At 46.4% G+C, this 27429-nt stretch overlaps 1 protein-coding gene across 1 annotated transcript; it reads right to left on the bottom strand.

The window, feature by feature from the left end:
- Window positions 1–27429, bottom strand: LOC146019755 (guanylate-binding protein 1-like). The gene is made up of 13 exons (XM_083152287.1): window positions 27338–27429; window positions 24668–24860; window positions 22651–22781; window positions 22470–22579; window positions 21360–21553; window positions 20593–20841; window positions 18071–18348; window positions 8215–8427; window positions 7510–7591; window positions 6052–6387; window positions 5547–5670; window positions 3106–3179; window positions 1–417 (listed from the first exon to the last, which is right to left on the bottom strand). Exons 2-13 carry the CDS (start codon window positions 24855–24857, stop codon window positions 134–136), a joined length of 2265 nt encoding a protein of 754 aa, XP_083008413.1. The 5' UTR covers window positions 24858–24860; window positions 27338–27429; the 3' UTR covers window positions 1–133.

The following is a 27429-nucleotide window of genomic DNA, read 5'->3' as shown; positions in this document are numbered from 1 at the left end:
TCAATAAAGGGAAAATAAAAACCTTGACAATTCAGGGTATTTTTAAAAAAATTTCAGTTGTCTGGGTAGACAGTCAATCGGCCAAATGGTCAACAAGAGTTAGGTTGATAGGTACAAAAGGTTTCTCGAACTGCTAGTCATCTTTCATGGTACCGGCCATCTCCATAAGGATGCGCATCCAATTACGGCGCTGAGTCTGGAAGCGGGCGCACTGCTGCAGGTGGAAATCAACGCAGTCCAGCACGTCTTTGAGAAAAGTCAGAAAGTTGAGATGTTTCGACCGCAGGGCGTTGGGGTCAGACTGGAGGTAGTTCTCTACACAGTAGATGTTTTCCATCCCCATCTGGGTGAAAGTTTCCTGTAAACTGGACGCAGCTCCGCTCGCGCTCCTGGTGAGGATGATGAAGGGCAGGATCCCTGGCAGAGGAGGACACATTATTACAGTGCATTTGTCATGATGGTGATGATTGCCTTCATTATGCAATACCATGTGCCTATCACCGAGTATTGCGCTCCTATTTCCCGGTCCTCTGCTCAGCCACACAGAGAACGGGTATGGGTCACAGACAGGGCTGGATTAAAGCAGGGGCAAAAGGAGTCAGTATACCTGGGCCCCCCTCTAGCTAGCTAAAGGTTTTGTGCATGGTAGTGGGGTAGTGCTGCAGCTTCACCTATCTACCAATGTGACAATGATTAATGGTGCTGAGCATCGGGAGCCAAGGCACACTGACTGCACAAGTGTGCAGTGCATTACTGGGAGTTGACTAAGTCCCATGACACTTTGCACAAGAGGGCAGAGGCTGAGAGGTTTGTGCTGAGCTCTGATTGGTGGAGCTCATTACATGCTTCTCAGGCCCATGGAGCACAGCAGCAGCAGCCTAGTCATGGGACGGTTTTTAATCAGAGGCAGTACTGGGACTGTTAGGTCTCCTACAGTCCTACAGCATACAGAGTAAGTTGCAGAGGGACAAACACAGGCTTTTCATGTGGTATGTATGTGTGTGTGTGTGTGTGTGTGTGTGTGTGTGTATATATATATATATCCCCCCCCCCCCCTGCAGTTGACCATTGAAGTTTATTCTGCCTGTACTCTGTGTTTTGACAGTGTAATATTCCCCCATGCAGTTTGCAGCCAGTAATGACAAGTGCAAGGGGGCCCCCCTGTCTAAAGTACCCCGGGCCCCCCCGAAGGCTTAATTTGGCACTGGTCAATTGGTCGACACTATGAAGGTCGACAAACATTAGGTCAACAGCTAAAGGTCAACAGGGCTCAGGAGGACTCATGAAATGGGTCGACGTGACTAAGATTGACACGTTTGGAAGGTTGACACATGCATTAGGTCAACAATGGGAACATCAAAAGGTCAAGATGAGTTTAAAAAAAAATAAAAAAATTGCGTCCCGATTATCGACGTAAGTAGACATGGACTCCGTATCAGTGTACCGTGTCCCCCCCGTACGGCTCCCTGCTCTCACCAGGATTCGGGCACGGTGCCTCGCTGCACTGGGCACACTAATATATTATCCCTCCACGCCCTATTCGTCGGCAGGATATAAAATACCGCCTGTTTTGGGTGAAAAAAATGTGAAAAACTCATGTCAATCTTTTGACTGTCAACCTTACTATTGTCGACATAATGCTTCCGACCCTGAGGACCTTCGCCATGTCAGCCTATTTCTTGTGTCACCTGTTGACCTTTGGTGATCACTAGAAATGAAGTATCCTGCACAGGACGAGGACGGATTATATTTCTTTATGTAGAAACCAGCAGTCACAAAAATCTAATTCTCTATATAAGAGACCGTCTATTGGTGCTGGAGGTGCCCCAGGAAATCAAATAATCTAGTACTCACAAAAGAAATTGCAAAAGGCAATTATCCATTACCAACGAGATTGTTGGAGGCACACTTTTATCAGGTTGGATAAAGATCCGAGGGGATGCAGTTGAAATCCCAACGCCGCAAGCGGGGGGCGATCCACGTCCACCCCTTGTCAGGATTTCGGCAGTCGGGATTCCGGCGTCGGGATTTTGAACGCTTGGATTTTGACCGCCGGGATTTTGTATGTATTTCGATCCAAGATCCAAGATTTAAAATGTAACTTTTAATTCCAATCTGAATAGGATATATTGGCTGTATAGCTCAAGGACATACAAGACATTTACACAAAGTGAAGATATATCGTCTTTTACATAAGAAAATAAATGATCCAAATATACTAAATGATATAAGATTTACTGAATAAAGCTAAAGTACTCATATATTGCTCATACATTTACAGTACCAGTCGTGGTGTTGTTTTACTTTGTGGTTCCCAGTAAGGACCTTATTCTGGTCCACACCCACCGCTGCAAATTGGATTAAATGCCACCCACCACCCACACAGCCGCCTGCTCCCCCCCCCCCCCCCCGCTCGCCAAGTCGCCCGCACGCCTGTGAATGGATGTTTTGAATAAACATCAATTCGCAGCCTTGGGTCGCTGACCATTGAATGATTAGGAAGCTACACCCAAAATGAACACACTCTCTGGTGTCTTAGCTTTGCTTGTTCCCTATACGGGAACAGACCGGACAGCTGACATCTGATAGGTGCAAACTGTACGGGGAATTAGCAGTTCACCCAAATACAGCTGGAAAACTAGGAGTATTTTTCAGCCGAATTTTCGGGTCACAATACAGGATGGCCAGTTTGATTGGTCAGTAATTTGGAATCACCATTCGAATGAATGGTGGTTCGTATTCTTACAATCGCGTCTGCATTCGTATTCCTTAATAGGAATACAACTATGCCTGGAATACGGATACGAATGGGCGTATATATCGCCACAGTAAATTAGAAAAATATACGAATTTACGGCCATATACGGCCATAACAGGCTACTAATAGGTGTATTCGTAGCCATTTCAGCTTAGTAAATTCCCCCCCTGGATTTTTTTCCTGTCTGGGAGAATGATATCAGTGCTTATTGGCAGCGATCTCACAGGGAACAAACGTGGACCCATCGTTAGTAATTCTCTGTATCCTTAACAAATGAATTACAAGCGAGCTCCTGTTTGCAGCTACTGTATTACAGGATAAGATCACAGTAACGGGCACTTACTTACCAGTCAGTTTTTGGGCTTGTTTTAGGAAATCTTTAATGCTGTCGTGTTCCTGCTCACTGAGGGATTGTTCTGAACTGCAAAAAAGTGGACAAATAATAAGGTACTCTTTACCTAGAAGGGAGCCCATCCCGGGCATCGCGTGTACATCGCATGCGGCCAAAAATCGCATGCGTTGCGACCGACGCGATGACCGCGATTTTGCATAGGAAACAATGTTAAATGGCCCAATTGACCCGATTTTACATCGGGAACAATGTTAAATGGCCCACAGACACCAAATAGGCACCCTGAAGTGTGAAATGGCCCCCCCAATTGTTAACGCCACCCCACGATCAACGTGAACCCGAAGCGTGGGGAGCGCAAAGAGCCCACGAGGGGCGGCGGTACGCATCCTCCGACCTTTTCATACCCCCACTATCCACGTCAGCGTGGAGTTGAGAATAGAAAGTGTGGCGAGCGCAGCGAGCCACCGAGCCCGAAGCGTGGCGAGGGGACGCGGTTACCTTCACAGTTATACGCGTCCCCTCGCGGGCTTCACAGGTGTCCGTGTAGCGAGCCCCGCGAGGGGACGCGGACACCTGTGAAGCCCGCAAAGGGACGCGGATACCTGTGAAGGTATCCGCGTCCCCTCGCGGGACTCGCTGCGCTCTCCACGCTTCGGGCTCGGTGGCTCGCTGCGCTCGCCACACTTTCTATTCTCAACTCCACGCCGACGTGGATAGTGGGTGTGTGAAAAGGTCGGAGGACGCGTACCGCCGCCCCTCGCGGGCTCGCTGCGCTCGCCACGCTTCGGGTTCACGTTAATCGTGGGGTGGCGTTAACAATTGGGGGGGCCATTTCACACTTCAGGGTGCCTATTTGGGGTCTGTGGGCCATTTAACATTGTTCCCTATGCAAAATCGCGGTCATCGCGTCTGTCGCATCGCATGCGATTTTGGGCCCGCATGCGATGCGACCGACGCAATTTCTTTACCTGCGATGCCTATGATCAAAATCGTGGGCGCCCTTCTAGGTAAAGAGTACCAATAATAATAATAATAATAATAATAATAATAATAATAATAATAATAATAATTGATTATTATAATTTATATTTAGACTAATAATAATAATTATCATTATTATTATTATTATTTGCCAGCCCCTTTCAGGGTTACAAAGGAGTGGACCAATTTGAAACAACAGTCAGTATTTACCCTGCACAGAAACAAAATAACTCACCCCAAATCTAATTCTATCTGCACCTGTTACATCTGGCCCCCTGCAGTGCACATGGTTTTTCCAATTTTAAGAACAAATTTGCACTGTGATCGGATCTGAATAAGGGCCAATGTTAATAAAGAGTTCCCACTTAAGGTTTATAAATTCAATATGTGGACTCTAAATGTCGACTTTCAGAATATAAACACTGTCTGAATGGCGATATTGTTATAATGCTGACATTGTGAATGCTGACAGACAGAATGTAAACACCCTACTTTTACTATTAGGCTTAGAATTACAGTTAGACTGTGGTTAGGATTAGGGTTAATAGATCAGACTATAGAATACTGCATTGTTGACATACCAACTGTCAACATGTGGAATGTCGACATTGTGTCAGCGTTGTGCCACCCATACACAACCCCTCTTGTAGCATTCTGTGAACAATAGCTGTGCAACAATAGCTGCGCAACAATAGCTATACCTCATGGGTGGAGCTGGACACTCCTCTGAGCAACAATAGCTATACCTCATGGGTGGCGCTGGACACACCTCTGAGCAACAATAGCTATACTTCATGGGTGGCGCTGGCATCTCCTCTGAGCAACAATAGCTATACCTCATGGGTGGCGCTGGACACACTTATTGTGTAGAGCAGGACACACCCCCTTGTGATGTGGTAGGTGCAGGTATGGGTCAACCTGTCAACAGTAAGAAGGGTTGACAGTCATTAGGTCGACTACAGGTCAAAGGTCGACTAATCAAAAAGATTGACATAGAAAAACGTCGACACACAAAAAAGGTCAAATTGGGAAGGGTCGGCATGAGTTTTTTAGTCTCTATGTAGACATGGACACAGTATAAGTGAGCCATGTCCCTTCGGGCATGGTGCCTCGTGTGAACAAGTCCTTTCCTAAAAAAAAAATTGTTAAAAACACGTTTGTGATTGTGTCGACCTTTTGCCTATGTCAACCTAATTCATGTCGACCTATTTGGTGTGTCAACCTTTGACCTGTCAACCAATAGTGGTTAAACATTTTACGGTCAACCATACGACAGCACCCCATAGGCGCTGGGCTTTGATTTTACTGCTATCATCTCCCGGACATTATTTCCAAACATGTAATTAGGCCTTAAATGGACAATGCATTATTTGTGACACCTACCTGCCAGCGGCACCAGGAAGGGCCCATTGCTATAAAGTGCAGGGGATGGGCAACGCTGGCTTACAAATGTACCTGTATATCAGAGCGGGCACGATCACATCAGTGGTGTCCTCACTTCCTTCCTGTGTCAACACGTCGATCCTCTCCTTTAGACTCTTCTTCCACAAAACAATCTCATCAAAAGGCACAAAATTACCTTGGGGAAAGAAAACAACATCGGTCAGACATTTTTCAACTCCTCTCACATATGGTTGAGCCACTATGCCCATAGAGGTCCACATGGCCAGATGGAAGAGACACAATTAACTTACTATTATATATTTTGAAAGTGGCAGGCAAGGGAGTACTCGGAGCAAACCCACGCAAGCACAGGAAGAATATACAAATTCCGCACAGTTATGGCCATGGGGGGAATTTAACCCATAACCTCAGTGCATAAAGTTGAGCTCTGGAGAACTCCCTGATTCCTCCAGTGTTGGCCTTGTCTTTCTCCGGTGAGAGCCTCACAGACAAGCTCTTCTTACCATCATACAGTAAATAGTCTTCCATATCTAATGCTCGAGAAGAAAGAACTTACAGAGCTGGGCATAGATCTCCCAGGCTTCGGGGGAGTCCAACTTGGCAAATCCACGATTGTCTACGACGGTGATACTATCCGTCAGCTCATACCTTCTCCGGTCTATGGTTTTCCCTCCATATGAAGTGGCTTCTCCGGCCTGGTCCTTGTAGCTGTTGTGGCCCACCACGTAGAGGCAGGAGTTAACAAAAGAGGACTTCCCATGGCCAGCGTAGCCGAAGAGTTGTATGAGGACACGGCGGAAGCGCCCAGTCGGCAGCTGATAACTCTGAATATACTGCGTCAGCTGGGTGCAGTCATGTGGGTCGGTCACATGGGTTAGTTTGGGCTTTTTAGCTGGAAGCAGAGAGATGAACACATAACAGCAGATATTACACCCTGCTGTATTCTCTATATCGCAAGCTGTCAGTACGGTCTAAGGGGCCTATTAATGAACTTTTTTATAGCTTGGTCTAACAGCCTATTGCAGGCCGCAGTCCCCGGCGGCTCCAGAATCTGACAATGTGCTAGTCGTCCCCACATGTAAAAGACTTACGTCCAGGATCTAATTCGCACTGACAGCGGTTATCACTGTGAATAATCATGGCAGTGCCATAAGTAATATGGGACACAGTCATTGGGTCACCAGCAGTCGACAAGCATTAGGTCGACATGACTTAAGGTCGACATGCTGGAAGGTCGACATGGGTAAGGTCGACAGGGTCATTAGTTCTTAGTTTATTACTGTTTTTTGAGCCAAAATATGCCAAGAGCCAGTATTTCATGCCCTACCATCCACTAGGGCGTGGTGGGAGAATAAAATAGTGTGCCGAGTGTAGCGAGGCACCGTGCCTGGAGCATGGCGAGTGCAGCGAGTTTGTGTTGACTGTTTTGACATTCCGGTTAAAAAAAAAAATCGACTTTTTCAATGTCGACATTACCCATGTCGACCTAATGACAATGTCGACCTTACCCATGTCCACTTAATGACCCTGTTGAACTAATGTCATGTCGATCATCCTGCATGTCTACCTTAACTCATGTCGACCTAAATGCATGTCGACTTTATGGTGTAGACCAAATGTTTGTTGACCATAATGCTGGTGATCTAATGATCCATTCCCAAGTAATACTTAGACTCCCCCAGTTACAGCTGCTGTAAGGATTTTTGGCACCCCAGCAAAACTTCAACCTACTGAACCCCCCCACAACCCCACACTGCAACCAATACCCACTCTCCAGCACCCCGAGATAAAGGGTGGAGGCGGAGTCTCAAAAGTTCACAGCCGCCACCTTCATTAAGTACAACCATGATGTCTTCCTTATCAACATCCTTACATTTGCGCTAGGTGAACTTGGTACTCCAACCCCCCCCCCAGATCCCAGCGCCCTAGGCAGCTGCCTAATGGTAGGTTCAGCCTGGACCTACAGTAATTGCTTTGTTGTGGAGAATTAGGAGAATATATGACACCGTCTCACCTGATAGAGTGTTGTCTGTCTGTCGGATTATAGTTTCTATGTCCTCTAACTCCTTCAAATACTCCTGAAGAACGTCTTCAGCCTTCACACAGAAAACATTTATTATTAGTATTAGATGTTATTATACATAGTAAATATTAGGCAGCATTAGCAGTGCCTAGAATCTCCCATAATACATTTCTCAGTTGTACAGGTGTCGGGACCCTGGATGGTGGAGTGGACCCTGCACGATGGATGCAGAGGAAGACACCCTACGCCCAGGCAGCCACCCTACACCCAGGCAGCCACCCTGCGCCCAGGCAGCGACCCTACACCCAGACAGCCACCCTGCGCCCAGGCAGCCACCCTGCGCCCAGGCAGCCACCCTGCGCCCAGGCAGCCACCCTGCGCCCAGGCAGTGACCCTACACCCAGACAGCCACCCTACACCCAGACAGCCACCCTACACCCAGGCAGCCAACCTGCGCCCAGACAGCCACCCTGCGCCCAGACAGCCACCCTACACCCAGGCAGCCACCCTACACCCAGACAGCCACCCTGCGCCCAGGCAGGCTATTCCCCTTCACCCACAGCACATTGTTATGTGCAGCTGAGACTGATCCGAGTGTTGGATGAGGAGCCGGCTGCATAGTGAGATCGGACTAATGAGTGACCCATAACCAGAGCTACAGAGCCCCATATATGTAAGACTGGATCCTATTTTTACCTTTACGCCTTTGTTGGGTTCTTGGTTATATTTCTTTACCATTCGGTTCTTGTCTGTGACAAACTTGCTATGCCCATCTCGAACGTGGTATTTTTCTGCTTTAAGACACTTATCCATGCCAGACTTGAGCTTCTCAAGGACAGCTTTGCATTTTTCCCTGGAGGAATCTTCATGGTTCTTCCAGATCTCATCTCTAAGTTTCATCACGTCGTCCTGCTTCCAGAAATGGGAAAGTATAATAGAGAAAAACAGGAAGTGAGAAACCATCGGCTGCGACCTCCTATCGGTTATCAAGCCAAGAGCTCAGGGCTGGGGGCCGACGTAGACCCATAAGCAGAGTGATACTAGGGGTCACATTTACCTAGCGGTGCCCTGTGCAAGCCACAGGGGGGGGGGGGGGGATTTACCAACAACAATACACCTATTTTAGGCATATACGTAGGCAGTCATATGCAAATACGAATACCTACACATATTTTGGGCAATTACTATGCCGCACATACGCCTAATTGTATTCCTATTTATGGCACATTCATATTTGTATTCACAAACACGCATTTATATTCCATCGGAAGAATACAAATAGGAAACACTATTCAGTTGAATGGTGAGACCTAATTTACTAAGTGGCCTATGCAATATACGGCTGCTAATTGCCGTGAAAATGCAGCAGGAAATGGAGCTGCACAAACTGCGTATTTATCATAGAGAATACCAACTTGTAACATATATAAGAACTTATTGAAATAGTTTAAATGAAGGGTTGGTGGTGCTCCCACATTTCAGTTACTAAGAACTATGAGCAAAAAAAGTTCGGAAGGCACAGAAGACAGAAATCCTTGCTGGGACACTCTTATTGTAATATTGTTCATTTAAAATATAACTTTTAATACGGCTTAAGTTTAAGATAATTTGAGGCAAACAAACAACAAATACTTTATACAAACACAAGCTCTGAGTAATCAGGCGGAAATTAGGTGAACAGAATCTCCTTTACCCTCTGAGTACTAGTGGGGAGAAGGGTCAAATACCTTCAATAATGGAGAAATACAGTATAAAGCATTAATCCGCTCTGCGGACTCATAGCAGATAAATCGACTAATTTATGGTGAATTCCAAGATGGAAGTATAGATAAAACAGAGATCCGTTTGTTTCTACTTTTTGTGCAATACCGCTCTGGCTTAGTACTGTACCCAGTATTCCCTAGAGGTCACCCTCCTAGGTACTGGCAGGGCCTTTCACTTTTCGGCTTCAAAGAGCAGATACAATTCTGGCAACCCAGTGAAGTTTGAAAATACTGCCTTTTATTAGCACAAATGAGAGAACAGATGGGATCCAGATACAGGGTACTTCTGCTTTTCCACACTTGAATACCAGTATCCCTGTTACTGTTTAAGCATTGCAGAGAATTCAAATTATACTTAATGTATCTATATGTACGGCGCTGCGTACCACTTGTAGCGCCTTATAAATAAAAATATAATAATAATAATAATAACACTGGGGTGTCGAATGAGAGAGTACAGAAATGGATACAAGAAAACAAAAATCAGGGGTATGCTATCACAACCTTCTGGTTTTCATGGTAATCCATTTATTAGACCACAAATTAGAGAGAACTGTCGGGCATAAAGTCCCTGGGAAACAGAGCATAAGTTATTCACCGATATTAAATATGCAAATTAGCCATTTATTATTAAAAATAACATTCACATGCATAAATATAGACACACATCAAATGTCAGGTTTTTTTTTAAGCATCAAATATATAATGATTCTATTTTGTCTCTGGCTGCTGTATAAATAAGTCTGATCTACTCCACATTAATCAAGCATGTAACAAAAATCCTTTTAGTTTCAATTAAACAGGAAGTGAGAAAAGCTGCAGCACTCTATACACAAAGAACTCAAATTATGACTAAGCTAATTGAGGTACTGAAAATATATATTAGTAACAGTGATATCTGCAGTGTTGTGTAGATAAATGTTACTTGCGTGTCCCAGCAGGAGAGCTAGTTGGTTAACTGTCATAGTATACACTGTCAGTCATCTGTACAGCCAAGTTCAAAGCTGATTTTGTCAGATCTCCTCTGCTGCTGCTGGAGGAGACACCATTTCCTTAATTTCCCCACACGTGTTTCGCATTAAGGTTTTGCCTGTGCTCAAGCTTAACGCAAAACACGTGTAAGGAAATTAAGGACTGATGCCTGTCGCATTACGATTTCCTATGTACGTTACCGTAGTGAAATCGCATCGCATGGTACCGCAAAATTGCATGTGATCGCATGAGATTGTATAAGGTGCCATTTAATGTACTATACAGTTGTATGAGATGTAGGGGGGGAATTTACTAAGATGTGAGTTGTATTTCACATGGGATGTTGCTATGGGCAACCAATCAGAAACTACTTCTCATTATTTTAGCACCTTCTAGAAGATAAAAGATAACATCTGATTGGTTGCCCATAGCAACCTCCCATGTGAAATACAACTCACATCTTAGTAAATTTCCCCCGTAATGACATTTAGGCCCCCCACCACTATCTACGCCACCCCGAAGCGTGGGGAGCACAGCGAGCCCCGCGAGGGGCAGTGGACTGCATCCTCCCGACCTTTTCATGCCCCCACTATCCACGTGGACGTGGAGTTGATTTTATATAGTGTGGCGAGCGCAGAGAGCCACCGAGCCTGAAGCGTGGCGAGCGCAGCAAATACATGTAACGTAATCAGTGTCCGCTCACTGCGCTCGCCACACTATATAAGATCAAATTCACGCCGACGTGGATAGTGGGGGTATGAAAAGGTCGGGAGGACGCGTTCCGCCGCCCCTCGCCCCACACTTCGGGGTGGCGTGGATAGTGGTGGTGGGGGGGGGTAAATGTCATTGCATCTCATACAACTGTATAGTACATTAAATGGTATAGTACCCTATACATTCGCATGCGATTTTGCGGTACCATGCGATCGCATGCGATCGCATTGTCCGTCCATTAAAAATAGGAGTGCTGAAATTACATAGGAAAATCGCATCGCATGCGATCCAATCACATGCAAAAGCGGCATGCAATGCAATGTGATGCGATTTTCCGACGCAGAATAGCCCACTAAGCTATTTGCTTAGTGGGCGCCGTGCTAGGAAACAAGTACCAATTCCCTCCTTATTGTCTTGCCTTTTTACCCTAATATCAAAATACAGGAAGAGGATTCCAGCACTAGGATGAAATTTAACTCTTTGAGTGCTGACATCTCTATACGAGATGCACAAAATATCTGCTAAAAATACCAGCATCGCTCACATTTGTTATATAAATTAAAATAAATAATTGTGTAAAAATAGATTGTATTTCCTATATAAGGTGACTTTACAGGTCATTATGATGAATACAAATGTTTGCTTGGCAATTTTCACACCAATTTTGACACATTCACTTAGCACTCAAAGGTTTAAACTATCCACATGTGTGTATTATCACTACAATTACTTGGTGCTGTCCACTGGTTTCAAAAAGGTATTATATGGCCCTATTGAAGGGTTCAGTTTATTTATTTATTATTTATTAACAGTTTCTTACTGTATATAGCGCACCCATATTCTGCAGCGCTTTACAGAGAATACCCGGAGGAAACCCATGCAAGTACGGGGAGAATATACAAACTCCGCACAGTTAGAGCCATGGTGGGAATCAAACCCATGACCTCAGCACTGTGAGGCAGTAATGCTAACGGGGCTGGATGTACAGTAGCTTGAAGAGCTGACATGCTGCTTAACTCTGAGCAGCGTGTCAGCTATTCCAGCCGCATCCAGTACCCCGCCGGGGGGACCTATGTACTGTACTATTATCTGTGTGTGGAGGACCTATGTGCTGTATTATCGGGAGTGGAATGGGGCTCCGACAGTCGGGATCCCGACTGTCGGGAAGCCATCCGTCACCTGTACTATCTGGGGGGGCTATTTGCTGTATTATCTGTGGGACCTATGTGCATTATTATCAGGGTGGGGGATTTATGGATCAGATGTCACACACTTGTGATTTTGGGCCGATTTTGCCTGATTATCATCCCAAAGTGCAGAAATCGGATGAAATTTGCCCAAAATCGCATAGTGTATAGCCACTACTCTCTGGTCAGGTGGCTACACCCCTTCAAAAAGACCACGCCCCTTGGTGGGCCCCTGTGAGTGCATTTCCCTGGTGGGCCCTTCATGCCCCAGTCCGACACTGTATCAGATATTCGGAGTAGAATTCACCAGACAGTTGTCTTGTCACTGTTTTTCTGGCCTCCTTTATCCTAATATATTTAGGTGATTTATTGCAGTCTACTGGATATTTTTAATAGTACATGTCAATAAGTATACTTCTGAGTGTCTTTGAATATTGCTTATAATATACTGCACCACGTCTCCTGGGCTTTTTGATGTATTTCTTATATGCAGATGACACTGGATTGCTGAGCTATTATTGCTGCTGGAGTAAGCTGGATAATGGGCTCTGCCCTATAATATTTTCTTATATGCAAAAATATTTGCAAAAAATATCGGTATTTGTTGCGGTATAGCTCTCTCTCACTGAGCTATTACTGATGATGTTAATTAAACAGTTAGGCTAACACCTTTAAATGATCATGTATTCTGCCATATAAGTACATTAAATTTACCCACTTATGTTGACATTCATTTGCCCTGGGTTAAATATTCAATTATTCAAAGCTATGTTGTTGGGTGTTAGTTTTATTTTCACCAGTTCAATAATTGTTGTTGTTTATTGCCATCTAGTGGTTGGTGAGAATATTCTCTGCATTGAGCAGAGCCAGGGTGGTATTCACTCCTAGTATACTTTGACTATCTCTCACAGAACGTTGTATCTAACTACAAACACATCATACTGTCATAATGTCATTATTGATACATTTCATATGTTTAGCAACTATGTAGCCAGCGGTCAGGCTAACATGTGTTTCACAAGTTTTGCTTCCTCAAAGCTGCAAGCCGAGTGTCTCCTGCTTGTTATATTTATTGGTATAGGGTGGCCAATCATTTACTAGCTGAATATCACATGGCGCCGCTCCTCCAATGGGCATTCACCAGTCTTGCCCTTACTGGTGATGCTGTTTCCGCCCTTTCTTCCGGCCTCCCGCCCATGTGACCGGCGCATGACGTCATCACACCGGTCACATAGTGTTTTCCGGCCAATTGCGGCTCTTTTTGGCCGCAACCCGAAAGTTCGGGGTTTACTGTGTCTGCCCCGGACTCTGTATCTCATATAACTTTCGGTTTAAATCGTGGATTTAATTTAATTTATTTTACTATTTCCGTTCAGCAATCCCATATCATCTGCATATAAGAAATACATCAAAAAGCCCAGGAGACGTGGTGCAGTATATTATAAGCAATATTCAAAGACACTCAGAAGTATACTTATTGACATGTACTATTAAAAATATCCAGTAGACGGCAATAAATCACCTAAATATATTAGGAGAAAGGAGGCCAGAAAAACAGTGACAAGACAACTGTCTGGTGAATTCTACTCCGAATACCTGATAAACAAATTAAAGGTGATTTAACTTGTAACAATATAACCATCCGGTGATAAAAAATCCCAAATAAACGGGAAACTGGGAAAAACCTGCACTACACACCACTAGCAGTACTAACAGCCCTGTGAGAGAGGGCCAGAATCCCAGTAAAACCCACCCTATGAAAAGGACGGAATAAAATAAATTGTATTTTTTCTCTCACAAAGAACCTAACGCAAACACAGTGTCATCTTGTAACCAGCCTAAGGGAAACCCCTTTTAAATCCCTAAAAACACCATTTTCTTTCTTTCGTGCATTTGCACGTTACATTATGGGGGGAATTTACTAACATGAATTTGTGAAAAAAAAAAAAATCGTATTTTCCTAGGAAAATACGAATTGTTTGGGTGTATTCGTATTTTTGGCATTTACTATGCCAAAAAATACAAATATTCGTATTCATATTGATGGGACATTCGTATTTGAATTTACAAATACGAATGTTTACACCATCGATAGAATACCACAGGAATCACCATTCAAAAGAATGGTGGTTCCTGATTTACTAAGTGTCCGTATTGATAATACGGCTGCTAATTGGCGTGAAATGCCCGGCCAAATAGGATAGGAAAATACAACTTATTTTCCTGTCCTATTCGGCAGAAGCCTGCACGGATCAGTCAGATCCATCATATCAGTCAGATCCATCATATCAGTCAGATCCATCATATCAGTCAGATCCGTGCAGGCTTCAGTGTAAAAAAATAGAAAAATAAATAAATTAAAGACAAAAAAAACAGCGTGGGGTCTCCCCCACGGCTGTAACCAGCACCAGGCTGAAGGAGCCGGGGCCGGTAATAAAAAATCCGGGAACCCCGCAAATAGGGGTTTCCCGGTTTTTTACAACCAGCCCCAGGCTCCATGGCCGGGGCTGGTTCCCAAAATACTGGGGACAAAATGAGTAGGCGTCCCCCCGTATTTTAAGAACCAGCTCAAGGCCAAACCAGCCAGCAGGGTAATGTCACAGCCGGGGGACACTTATGATATAAGGTCCTGCGGCCAAAACATTATCCCTACTGACCAGTCAGCCTGGCCAGGTGCCCTGGGGGAGTGGGGACCCCCCCAATGAAGGGGTCCCCCCCCCCTCCAGGACTTACCTGACCAGGCTGAAGCCTGGTGCTGTCCCCGGTGACCCTGGAGCGGTGGTCACCGGGCTGATGGCAGTCTAAAAAAAAGAATAAACTATTGTCTAATACTGGGGAACTATGAGTCCCAGCAAGCCTCCCCCGCAAGCTGGGACTTGGAGAACCACAAGTCCCAGCCTGCGGGGCATTAAAGGGCCCGCTGGCACTTGTAGTTCCACAGTATTAAAAATAGTAAAATAAAACACACTGACACACTTAAAATAAAACTTTAATACATCCAAAGCCCGTACATACTGATACTTACCTATCTTGAGCCCGTAGGTAGCCCTGGTCCTGATGTCCTGGTCTTCTGGTCCTGTGTCGTCTTCTGGCTCCATGTCGACCGTTGCTGTTGCTGTTGCCGTCGCCGTCCGGGTCCGACAAAATCCATGGAGGAACCTATGGCAGAAAACCATACTCACCTGTCCCAGGGCGACGTAGTCCAAGGGGGTCTTTGCAAAATAACAAACCGAGAAGCCGATCCATACCGAACAGCTGAGCCGCACGGTACTCTGTGTACATGTGCGGCTCCGCCCCCGAATGCCGCTATTGGCTGCCTAGCGGCCAATCAGGAGCCGCTAGGCCGCAAGGTGGCCAATAGCGGCATTCGGGGGCGGAGCCGCATGATGTACACAGTACCGTGCGGCTCAGCTGTTCGGTGTGGATCGGCTTTTCGGTTTGTTATTTTGCAAAGACCCCCTTGGACTAAGTCGCCCTGGGAGAGGTGAGTATGGTTTTCTTCCATAGGTTCCTCCATGGATTTCGTCGGACCCGGACGGCGACAGCGACGGCTTTGGATGTATTAAAGTTTTATTTTAAGTGTGTGTCAGTGTGTTTTATTTTACTATTTTTAATACTGTGGAACTACAAGTGCCAGTGGGCCCTTTAATGCCCCGCAGGCTGGGACTTGTGGTTCTCCAAGTCCCAGCTTGCGGGGGAGGCTTGCTGGGACTCATAGTTCCCCAGTATTAGACAATAGTTTATTCTTTTTTTTACACTGCCATCAGCCCGGTGACCTCCGCTCCAGGGTCACCGGGGACAGCACCAAGCTTCAGCCTGGTCAGGTAAGTCCTGGAGGGGGGGAGACCCCTTCATTGGGGGGGGTCCCCACTCCCCCAGGGCCCCTGGCCAGGCTGACTGGTCAGTAGGGATGTTTTGGCCGCGGGACCTTATATCATAAGTGTCCCCCGGCTGTGGCATTACCCTGCTGGCTGGTTTGGCCTGGGGCTGGTTCTTAAAATACGGGGGACCCCTACTCATTTTGTTCCCCGTATTTTGGGAACCAGCCGGGACCTGGAGCCTGGGGCTGGTTGTTAAAAATCGGGGAACCCCTATTTGTCGGGTTTCCTGATTTTTAATTACCGGCCCCGGCTCTTTCAACCTGGTGCTTGTTACACCTTGAAGCCTGCACGGATCTGACTGATCCGTGCAGGCTGCCTACACTAATTCGTATTAGCGGCCGTATATACGGCCAGCTAATACGAATTAATACGACATCGGAGGGTTACAAAGCAGTCGTATATGACCGCTTTGTAAATCCCCCTCCGGAACACGACTTTGCATACGAAGTATGCTGTCGTATTAATTTGTATTAAGAGACGAATGCAACTTTTTGCATTCGTATTCTTAGTAAATTTCCCCCTATATGCTGTATGTATGTATGTTCAATTTTAACCTCTCCAAAAAATGTCACAAGCAATAGAAGGAGATCATCTTGTGGGTTCTGTTTGTTAAAAAATCTGCACAGGATAGCTGTCTCCTCCTTTTTTTACCTTGAATTTATCAATAAAAGTTTAAATTTTAAAAATCAAAACAGAATATTTCTTCTCTATGAAATATTCCCTTCTCTTGGTGTGCATCCACTGTGAAATGCAGGGAGTGCCTGGGGGAAATGCAGGGAGTGCCTGGGGGAAATCCTGGGAGTGTCCAGGGAAACGCTGGGAGTGCCTGGAGGAAACGCTGGGAGTGTCCAGGGGAAATGCTGGGAGGGTCTGAGGAAATGCTGGGAGTGTCAGGGGAATGCAGGGAGTGCCTGGGGGAAACACTGGGAGTGTCCGGGGAAACGCTGAGAGTGTCCGGGGGAAATGCTGGAATTCTCTGAGGAAACGCTGGAATTCTCCGGGAAACACTGGGAGTATCCACAGAAATGCTGTGAGTGTCCAGGGAAATGCTGGGAGTGTCTGGGGGAAAGCTGGGAGTGTCCAGGGGAAATGCTGGGAGTGTCTGTGGGAAACGCTGGGAGTGTCCAGGGGAAATGCTGGGAGTGTCCAGGGGAAATGCTGGGAGTGTCTGTGGGAAACGCTGGAATTCTCAGAAGAAATGCTGTGTGTCCACGTAAATGCTGAGAGTGTCTCGGTAAATGCTGAGAGTGTCCCGGTAAATGCTGGTAGTGTCAGGGTAAATGCTGGGAGTGTCAGGGTAAATGCTGGTAGTGTCCCGGTAAATGCTGAGAGTGTCCCGGTAAATGCTGAGAGTGTCCCGGTAAATGCTGAGAGTGTCCCGGTAAATGCTGGTAGTGTCAGGGGAAATGCTGGGAGTGTCAGGGTAAATGCTGGTAGTGTCCCGGTAAATGCTGAGAGTGTCCCGGTAAATGCTGAGAGTGTCCCGGGAAATGCTGAGAGTGTCCCGGTAAATGCTGGTAGTGTCAGGGGAAATGCTGGGAGTGTCAGGGTAAATGCTGGTAGTGTCAGGGAAAATGCTGGTAGTGTCAGGGTAAATGCTGGGAGTGTCCGGAACGCTGGGAGTGTCTGAGTGTGTGAGGGGAGGGTGTGTGATGTCAGCTCCGGTATACGGTCATTAGGTCGACAGCACTAAGGTCGACATGCATTGTGTCAACCACTGAAGGTCAACTTGGTCCAAGATCGACACATGGAAAGGTCAACATGGGCTTTGGTCAACAGGTCATTAGGACAAAACAAGCATTAGGTCGACATGGGCTAGGTTGACAGTCAAAAGGTCAACATGGGTTTTTTTACCTTATTTTGAGCTGACATTTATTTGAGCCCACCCCTAGGGTGTGGCGGGAGAATATAGTAGTGTGCTGACCATAGCGAGGCACTATGCCCAAAGCATGGCGATACGGTGTCCATGTCGACTGTACCTTTTGACTGTCAACCTTGCCCATGTCAACTTTTCACAAGCGCTACAATGCTTCACCTTGAGCTGCTCCTCATATGCCGCCAGTGTCTTCTCATGTTTCACATACAGATTCCTAAACTCCTGGACAGCGCCCTCTAGTGACGCTTCATGTAACTGCTGGAATTCTCGCTCAGTGTTCACAAACTGATCCTTCATCCTATTGCTATAGAGATCAGAAGATCTGTGTAACGCCTTTGTGTTCTCCTCCAGTGACAGCTGGGACACAGATCGCTCCAGACAGGAAATATCAGCTGTAGTTACCACATTAATGTAGGATGTCATCAGGTGCGCAAAAGCTGAGACGCAAAGAGAGATACACAATTACTATGTACAATACGGATGTTCAGTCAATGATTGTTTTTGTGTGTCCGTTATACAGTATGTGTTGATATACCTCCAAGACACTGTGATAAATAGATCATTACTGACTAATGATGACTGGCCAACAAGAACACTATAATACTATGCGGGCCTATTTATCAAAGAGCTTTAGCTATTTAATACACATCAGAAATGAGGAGCTAATCAGCTCATAACTGCCATGCATTCGGAAAATGACATTTATGAGCTGGGTTGAGCAAAGAGCTAGAACAAATAGATAAATGGGATGCCATATCAGTGTTTTAAAACAACCTAGCAAGTAGTAGAAATAATCCATTAATACATGTTGCAATTGTGGCAACACCACCACCACACTCTATTGCATGACTTCTGTCATAGCACTACCATTATATCTGATATTCGATGAATCGTTAAACTCTGGGACGGTACCGAGGGACTGGCGCTACTGGCGCTAATGAACTACCATAGTACCAATATGGAAGAAAGGCAGCAAAACTAACCCTGAAAATTGTAGGCTGGTCAGCCTTACATCCATTGTGGGGAAAATATTAGAAGGAATAATAAGAGATAGTATCCAAAATTTCTTAGAACAGGAGAAAGTGATAAGTAAGGCTCTGCATGAGTTCCTCAAAAATAGATCATGTCAGACTAATTTAATAAGCTTCTATGAGGAAGTCAGTAGGGGGCTGGACTTAGGGAAATCTGTTGTTGTAATACTTCTTGATTTCACTAAAGCTTTTGACACGATGTCTCACAAAAGGTTATTAATAAAACTAGGCAACTTAGGGTTAGGAGATAAAATGTGGAAATTAATTAAAAACTGGTTGCACAATCGGGTAAGGTCCAAAGTAGAGTCCCCCAAGGTTCAATATTATGACCCACCTTGTTTAATATATTCATTAATGATATAGGAAGTGACATTGCAAGTAAATTTGCAATATTTGCGGATGACATGAAATTGAGTAAGGAAATTAACTAATTTGAGGACGTGGATACACTACAATGTGACTTAATTAAACAGGAAAGATGGACGGAAAGGTGGAAAATGCCGTTTAACGTTGATAAATGTAAAGTTATTCATTATGGGAACAAAAATGAACAAGCTACTTATAGGCTAAATGGAGTTATTATAGGGAATTCTGCAGTGGAGAAGGACTGGGGGTCATCATAGATGAAAAATTGGGTAATAGTGCACAGTGCTCCAGTGCAGCAGCAAAAGCAAACCGGACGCTGCATGCATTAATAGGGGAATGGATTCATGGGATGCCAATGTGATAGTGCCTTGGTGAGACCACACTCAGGGATGACAAGGGATGACAAGGCATTGGTGAGACCACACTCAGATTACTATGTCCAGTTCTGGGCACTGCACCTTAAAAAGGACATAAATGAATTGGAACAGGTACAGAGAAGGGCGACTAAGCTAGTAAAAAGTCTTGAATCACTAGAATACAAAGATAGGATAACCAGGCTGAATATGTTTTCACTGGAGAAACGGAGGTTGAGAGGAGATATGATTAGTATGTTCACATACAGGACTGGGAATCATATGGAACTGGGAGATGATTGGTCACTAACAGGCCTATACTTAGGACACGCGGGCATGTACTGAGGCTCGAGGAAAAGAAATTCCATACTGAATTAAGAAGAGGATTCTTCACCATTAGAGCAGTAACATTCTGGAACTCATTGCCGGTGGGGTGGTTACAGTGACTACTGTTAATGAATTTACATCAAAACTGGATACATTATTGCCCACTAAGGGAATCCTATAGATATGACTTACACGTCAGTAGTTACAAGTCAGATAGGTTGAACTCGATGGACTAACGTCTTTTTCATCCCACCTGCTACCTGTCACATTCATCTGACTCAGCTCCTGTTTACATCAATGGGGGAAGCCCAGCCTCCGGACCGCAGCATCCTGTGGTCAGTATGGAGGTTGGACGGGGGTCACACACTGCCTCCGCTGCTGTCTGGAAATACTCCTATCAGATTCTAGCGCCTTAAGTGCTTGTATCTCCAGAATAAGGCCCTATGTTACTATGTTACTTTGGACTGACTTTGAAAAGAATACATGAACCAGGCCTTCTGGCCAGACAACTAGCCAGAGGTGAGTGGTATGGTAATGTTCTGACCCAGATCACCCCTCACTCGGGATCACCGCCAAGGTGCTCCTAGACCTGCTGTAGACTCACTGGGTCCATTGATGGGTTCTCCTGGTCGTAGTCTTTTTGCCGGCACTTCCTCCAGGATGAACTTGCAGAAGGCCTTGGTCTCTTTGATGAACGCTGGTTGGAGCTGTGTGTCAGGCACGCGGTCCATGCGATTCAGGACTTCTTTGTCCGAGGAGGGAAGCTCAAATAAGAAACATTTGCGCTTGGGAAAATGGGATCGGATGGCGCTTCGCATATCATTCTTGCTTCTTGCCTTCAGGGTTTTAACAGCTGCAATAAAGCACAAAACACAAACAATTAGCAAGTTTTACAAACTCAGCTAATCCAGCACAACACAGAATCCAAGAAAACTTTGGGAGGGATTTAAATTTCGTAGGTGTCTGCAGGCGCTGGGTGGGTGGTCCTACCACGCTGACCAATCAGCTGTGATTGGCGGCATGGCAGCCACAGTGGGAGGGTGCAGGGAAGCAGAGGATCCTGGGAGACCTCTCTTAGAGCAGTACTTGTGTATCTGTCTGGTTACATCGTTAGTGACCAGATCAGATAACGCCTTGCCTGGTGTGGTGGAAAACATTGTGACCATGCCGCCAAGTGGTTAAAAACCAACCAACCGGGAGTCATGACTTACCGTGTCCAGGAATACTGAGGGAATGAGCATTATGGATTTGATATGGAAAATAATGATTTCAAATTAAATAAGATTTTTTTCAAAATGATGATAAAAGATCAATCACATCATATCACACAGCGACACTGAGCTATCACTGGTGTTAGTGTCCGGTACATACACGGTAAATCCTTAAGACATTCCTCCAGATATTCATCAGAGCTGACTGCACGGCCTCCCAGCTCTGATCTCAGGGTAAAATCTCGCACGACCCAGAGAAAGTACGGGGCCGCCCTGTCTTCTGACTTCTCCTGATCCTCGTCCTCCTGGACATTTGCACTCTGCAGAATGCGCTGATGTAGCTCAGTAACAGAGCTGCGAGATTGTCAAGGAAAGACACTGGTCTTCTGTCCTGAGCACCCTCCTGTGGATATAGGGGGGTGTTATAGTCAATGTTCCCTCACTGTGTTTGTCTGCACATAACAGGCCTTGGGAATCGCAGTTGTAGTCTCATCTCTATCTATCTATCAGTGGCGTAACAATAGCTCCGCAGCCCCCGCGGTGGTGGGGGGGCGCAGAGAAATTGGGGGCGCCGCCAGGGGGGCTGCGGGGCTATAGTTACCCGCGGTCTGCGTCTCGCCCGGCTCTGTCGGTCCCGGCCGGCTCCTGCTGCAATGAAAACTGACAATTAGAAAATGGCTGCCCCCATACTGCAGACAGTTTTCTGTCTGCAGTATGGGGGCAGCCATTTTCTAAGAGTCTGTTTTTATTGTAGCAGCAGGAGCCGGCCGGAGCCGTGACGTCAGGAAGGTCCCGACAGAGAGCCGGGCGAAACGCAGACCGCAGGAAAGAAGGGGGGGCAGGTTAGGTGGGGGGCGCCAAATAAACGTGCGGCGGGGGGCGCTAAATAGTTAGTTACGCCCCTGCTATCTATCTATCTATCTATCTATCTATCTATCTATCTATCTATCTATCTATCGCTAGCTATTCATCACCACTATGAGGTGAAATATTACCAGTGACCACTAGAGGCCATTCGACGGACCAAATGACTCCTTTGTGTGCTGAAAGATGTCATAACAGAAAGCGAAAACTATTTTTGCAGGGACACTGATCTGTTTCAAATTTGTTGGATATAGAGAGAGGGAGCTTGGGAGATTGGAGGTAGGAGCAGATGGGGGGGGGGGTAGTGGAGAGTTTGTGGCTAAAAACTGTCACAGCTCAAAGTGAAATGACATTGTGCAAGCCGTCATATTGACAGGCTTTAACCAGAATACGTAATAAAGGATACTGCAGCTTCTCCACGGCGTCCTGGTTTATTACATCCCGGCTGTTATAGATGACAGCGCTGCTCATCAGCAGCGCCAGAGACATGATAACACGGTCATTTTGCTTGTCCCCCTGCAAGACAAATACTGATGACATCGCTGAGAGACCCAAGAGCTTACACCTCACGTAGGTTCGTGGGTTACCTTGTCCACATCGCCCAGCCCTTCTGTGTCCAGCAGTACCAGGGTGTGGCCGCGCTGCTTGGGGTGCGGAACTGACTGCATCCAGATGCCCTTTGTATTGGCTTTAACCGTGTGTCCCAAAGAGAAGCCGCCTATGGAAGAGCGCAGTACAAGAGACATTCCCGGCAAGGACATAACCCAGATCATGTGGCAGAAGCCCTGACCCTAATATAATAATATTACTGCTAATAATGGAGAATACAGGAAAGGAAACATTTCATCTTGTTCTATTGTCTTAGTATTGTCATGTATATGGCGCCAAAGGGGTTCCACAGCGCCTGGCAATACAGAAATGAGGGAAAACAAGGAAACGGCTCACAGTACAACACAATGATACATCAGGGGACAGGATACTGAAGTCATCATTAGGGGGGCAGAGACCTGGGGTTAGGTGCTGCTGAAAGGAGTGAAACAGTCATATAGAGGAAAAAGGGTCCTGCTCGTTATCCATGTACATGTAAAACATAACCTTTGGTTCTATTGATGTCCTATGTATTGATGTATGTATTGATGTGCTATGTATTGATTTATGTATTGATGTCCTATGTATTGCTGTGCTTATTAATGTCCTATGTATTGATGTATGTATTGATGTGCTATGTATTGATGCCCTATGTATTGATGTCCTATGTATTGCTGTGCTTATTGATGTCCTATGTATTGATGTATGTATTGATGTGCTATGTATTGATTTATGTATTGATGTCCTATGTATTGCTGTGCTTATTAATGTTCTATGTATTGATGTATGTATTGATGTATAATTTCTGTACGGCGCTGCAGACACCTTGTAGCTCCATAGAAATAATGACACAGACACCTACATTTGTTAGCATCCAGTCTATTATGTAACAGTTGGACCCCAAATATCTTGGATTCTAGGCTCATATATACCTTCTCTCTGCTACTATGGAATGTTACGTATCTGTAATACAATCCCCACTATAGCACATGCTACATAAATATGGGATACAGGGTCAGATAGGTAAACGTACCCTCTGCTTGCCCCCCCCCCCCTCCCCCCTAAGCCTAACCTAGGGATGGCCATCGACCATCAATGATTCGAAATCATCGATGGTTCATGGCCGATGACGAATACTTTTGCCATCGATGGGGGAGAACCAGATGGTTTCCCTCCATCGATGGAAGAGCAAAACGATGTTTTGCTTTTTTTTTTTTTCCAAAGTGCCGGGACACGGAGCATAGCTCCGACACCCGTGAAGCCCCGCCCCCGTGTTTTGATTGGCCCACAGGCCAATCAATCAAACACAATGGATGACCATCGATATTTAAAAATATTGTTGGTCAGCCATTGCATAGTTTACCACTATCGATGGCCTGTTGCAGAATTGCCATCAATGGCAACCATCGATGGCAATGGCAACGATGGCCATCCCTAGCCTAACCCTTATCGTCATACCCTACCTAAACCTGCCCCCCAACCCCCTGTCCTAACCCTAACCTCCCTTTCTAAGTGCCTACCCCTCCATCCCCACAGCCTAACCCTAACCTCCCTCCCGCGCAGCCTAATCTAAGTCCCACCTGCAGATGGAGCGCCCTTCATTCTTACAGTGGGCTGGCGGTGGATTCGCCAGCTGCCAGCTCCCACCAGCCGCCAGATGGGGACACGTACACACAAGACTCGCGTGCGTTTCCTTACTACAGAGTTCCCTGCCACCCGATCTCACCTCCCTGCTCCACCCTAACCCTGCCCGTCTCCCTGAAGCGTCCCCTGCCACCAGAAAATTTAGATGCGCGTCCCAGTCAGATGGAACACCGGCTCGTTAGTGGGGGTCGGTATTCTGGCGCCGGTATACTCATAGTCGGGTGGTTCTGGCGCTGGTCTTCTGTCGGTAGCTGAGATACCGATGTTGGTATTGAGAATGCAGCATCCCCACTGCCAGGATGCTGACCGCATCACATCCCCTATATATATATATATATAACAATAACTGTAACAATATGGTAATATACTGACCTCGTCCTGATAACTTGTTCATCAAATAAGACTTTCCCGTTCGGTACGGTCCTATGATGGACACCACAACCAGTGGCTGGGAAATCCTCTGCAGTATCTGTAAGGCTTCAGGATTCACTTTCAACTTCTTACCAGCAGGATTCTCAATTAAACAGATGGGGGCGGCCATCTTTGGAATGGTAGACGTCATGGCCTATGGGATAACGTAACACTAAGATGACACATTTCGGATGTAACACAATTATGTTCTGACAGCCCATTGTTCTATTACAGGATCCGTCACCTCAGAGTTATTTTACAATGGGGGAGATATACCGTATCAATCCTTATACCGAAATAGACTGGAGGCGATGTGGAACCAATCAGCTTCTAACTGTCCATATAAAGTCTGTGCTCGATAAAGGAAAGGTATATGCTGATTGGTTGTGATTAGGGATGCCAATCCCGGGGCATTTTCTCAATCCCGGGAATCTCCAAGCGGTATGCACGGGTAGAATAGGCAAAAAAGGAGCCCTGCCCCCCCCCCACTCTGGCCGCCCCACACATATTTACTTACATGAGAGCATGGGAGGGCGGGAGGCCAGAAACAGGGCAGACATCAGCGGGTGCAGGCAGCGGGAACGAGAGGAGCAGGCGGGTGACGGCGTCGGTGGCAGCCGAAGCTGCAACTTGAGGACTATGGTGAGGGCTGAGAGGTCACTCTGGAGCAGATATGGGCGGTGCGGCCTGCGCAGCGTGACCCTCAGAGGTCATGCTGCGCAGGTTGGACTGCCCATACCCGCTCCAGACTGCAGGCCGGGGATCGGGAACTCCTGGGCAGCGTCTGAGCGCACGCTCAGACGCTGCCCGGCTTTGATATGCACATAAACAGCCAATCCCGGAATCCCGGGATTGGAAGGTCCAATCCCGGGATTCAAGTCCCAGCGTTTTTTAGGCCAAATCCCGAGATCCCGCCAATCCCGATCCCGGGATTGGCCACCCTAGTTGTGATGTGCGATGGTGCTCTGAGGTGAGGGATGTTAATCAACTCTATAGCATTGCTGCTGTAAGAGAGGTGAGGGCCAGTGTACAGGACCCCTGCTCTCTGGCAGCACAGTAAGCTGGATTCTACTGCACATTGGCAGGTCTCCGAGAACATGGTGCCCGCGTGCATGTGGAAATCACCAGGAAAATGGCTGCCGCTGTGATTCCCAGTGAATCCTGCTGTTCTGCAGTGCCAGCTAATGGGTGCAGGTTGTGTGGTGTGAGCTCAATGGGACACAGATACACTAATGCCTTATGATGGGGCAGGTGCAATAAGCCCCATTATGGTCATTAAATAATAAGTCACTGAGAAAGCTCCTGTCACCATAACTCAGTGTTGTCACTGGGAAGATGGTGCTGAGGAGGAAGAGAGACCCACCTCCCGGACCAAGGTAAGTATACTGGGGGTGGGCTCTGGTAATAAGAACACATTCCCCTCTTCGAACCTTAAAAGCCCCCACAGCTTTCACTGTCACTCGCTATTTTGCTTAGCTGAGTGCTGGGAATGCCCCCAATGTGCCGGTAAATGGGGGGTGTGGCTCTCGGTAGCTGCAATACTGTGAACCCCGATTGGAGCATTCCCGAATGTGGGGAGGTATGTCCTCACCTGTGCTACTCCAGTATACTGTGCTTCAGGAAATGATTACAGTAACACATAGAACATATCTCTATCTTATACATATCAACTGGGAGCAGCCAACATGAAGCAGAAGCTGGGGCAGGGCAAGGGGGGCACATGGCGCGCCCACTCGGGTTGGGATCATTTGGTCTACAGCATGATGGTCAACAGTCATTAGTTCGACACCATTAGGTCGACATTGGAAAAGGTCTACATGGGTCTAGGTCGACATTGGAAAAGGTCTACATGGGTCTAGGTCGAAAGGCCACTAGTTCGACAGGTCGTTAGTTCGACAGGTTATTAGTTCGACAATGTCTAGGTCAACAGTCAAAAGGTCGACATGGGGGTTTTATTTATTTTTACCTGAATGTCAACACAGTCAACATGGACACAGTTTAAAGTGCATCACATCCCCTTGCGCTCGCAATGCATTGGGAACAGTGCCTGGCTGCGCTCAGCACACTATTTTATTCTCCCACCATGCCCTAGTGGATGGTAGGGCATGAAACACCGCCTGTCGGCACATGTCGGCTCAAAAAACAGTGAGAAATCCCCGTGTGGACCTTTTGACTGTCGACCTAGACACTGTCGAACTAACGACCTGGTGAACTAATGACCTTTTAACCTAGAACCATGTCGACTTAGTGGTGTTGACCTAATGACTGTCTACCATCATACTGTAGACCAAATAACGGCATCCCGCCCACTCATACCCCAACATACCCCACTGCCATGAGGAGGAAGCAGACAGTGCCCAACAGATTACAGGCTGCTTCTGCAACATATTGGGTATGTGTGTGTGTACATCAGGCTCTGACACTAGTCAGTGCCACCCCAGCCACTGACCACACAGAACACTGCTGCTGTATACATTACACAGGACACCCCTGCTGTATACATTACACAGGACACCCCTGCTGTATACTGTACATTACACAGCACACCCCTGCTTTATACTGTACATTACACAGCACACAGCTGCTGGGACCCCAGGTCTGCATTGCAGGGTATATGAAATTATTCCTTACCTGTCTCCTATGAGATGTATGAGCGTCTGTCCTGTGCCTCTCTCCCAGCAGACCTGTGCTACTATGTGTTACTGTAATACAGCAGCCTGTCT

This window comes from Crinia signifera, chromosome 7 (genome assembly GCF_055691185.1).
Source record: "Crinia signifera chromosome 7, ASM5569118v1, whole genome shotgun sequence".
Lineage (NCBI taxonomy): Eukaryota > Metazoa > Chordata > Amphibia > Anura > Myobatrachidae > Crinia > Crinia signifera.
This window is presented reverse-complemented; position numbering and strand designations above follow the sequence as displayed.

Coding starts and splice junctions, on each gene's coding strand:
- LOC146019755 (XM_083152287.1), bottom strand. CDS start 24,857: ATGACGTCTACCATTCCAAAGATGGCCGCCCCCATCTGTTTAATTGAG. Junction 22,580..22,650: donor GGCTGGGCGATGTGGACAAG/GTAACCCACGAA, acceptor TTTGTCTTGCAG/GGGGACAAGCAAAATGACCG. Junction 7,592..8,214: donor AACCCAACAAAGGCGTAAAG/GTAAAAATAGGA, acceptor TTCTGTGTGAAG/GCTGAAGACGTTCTTCAGGA.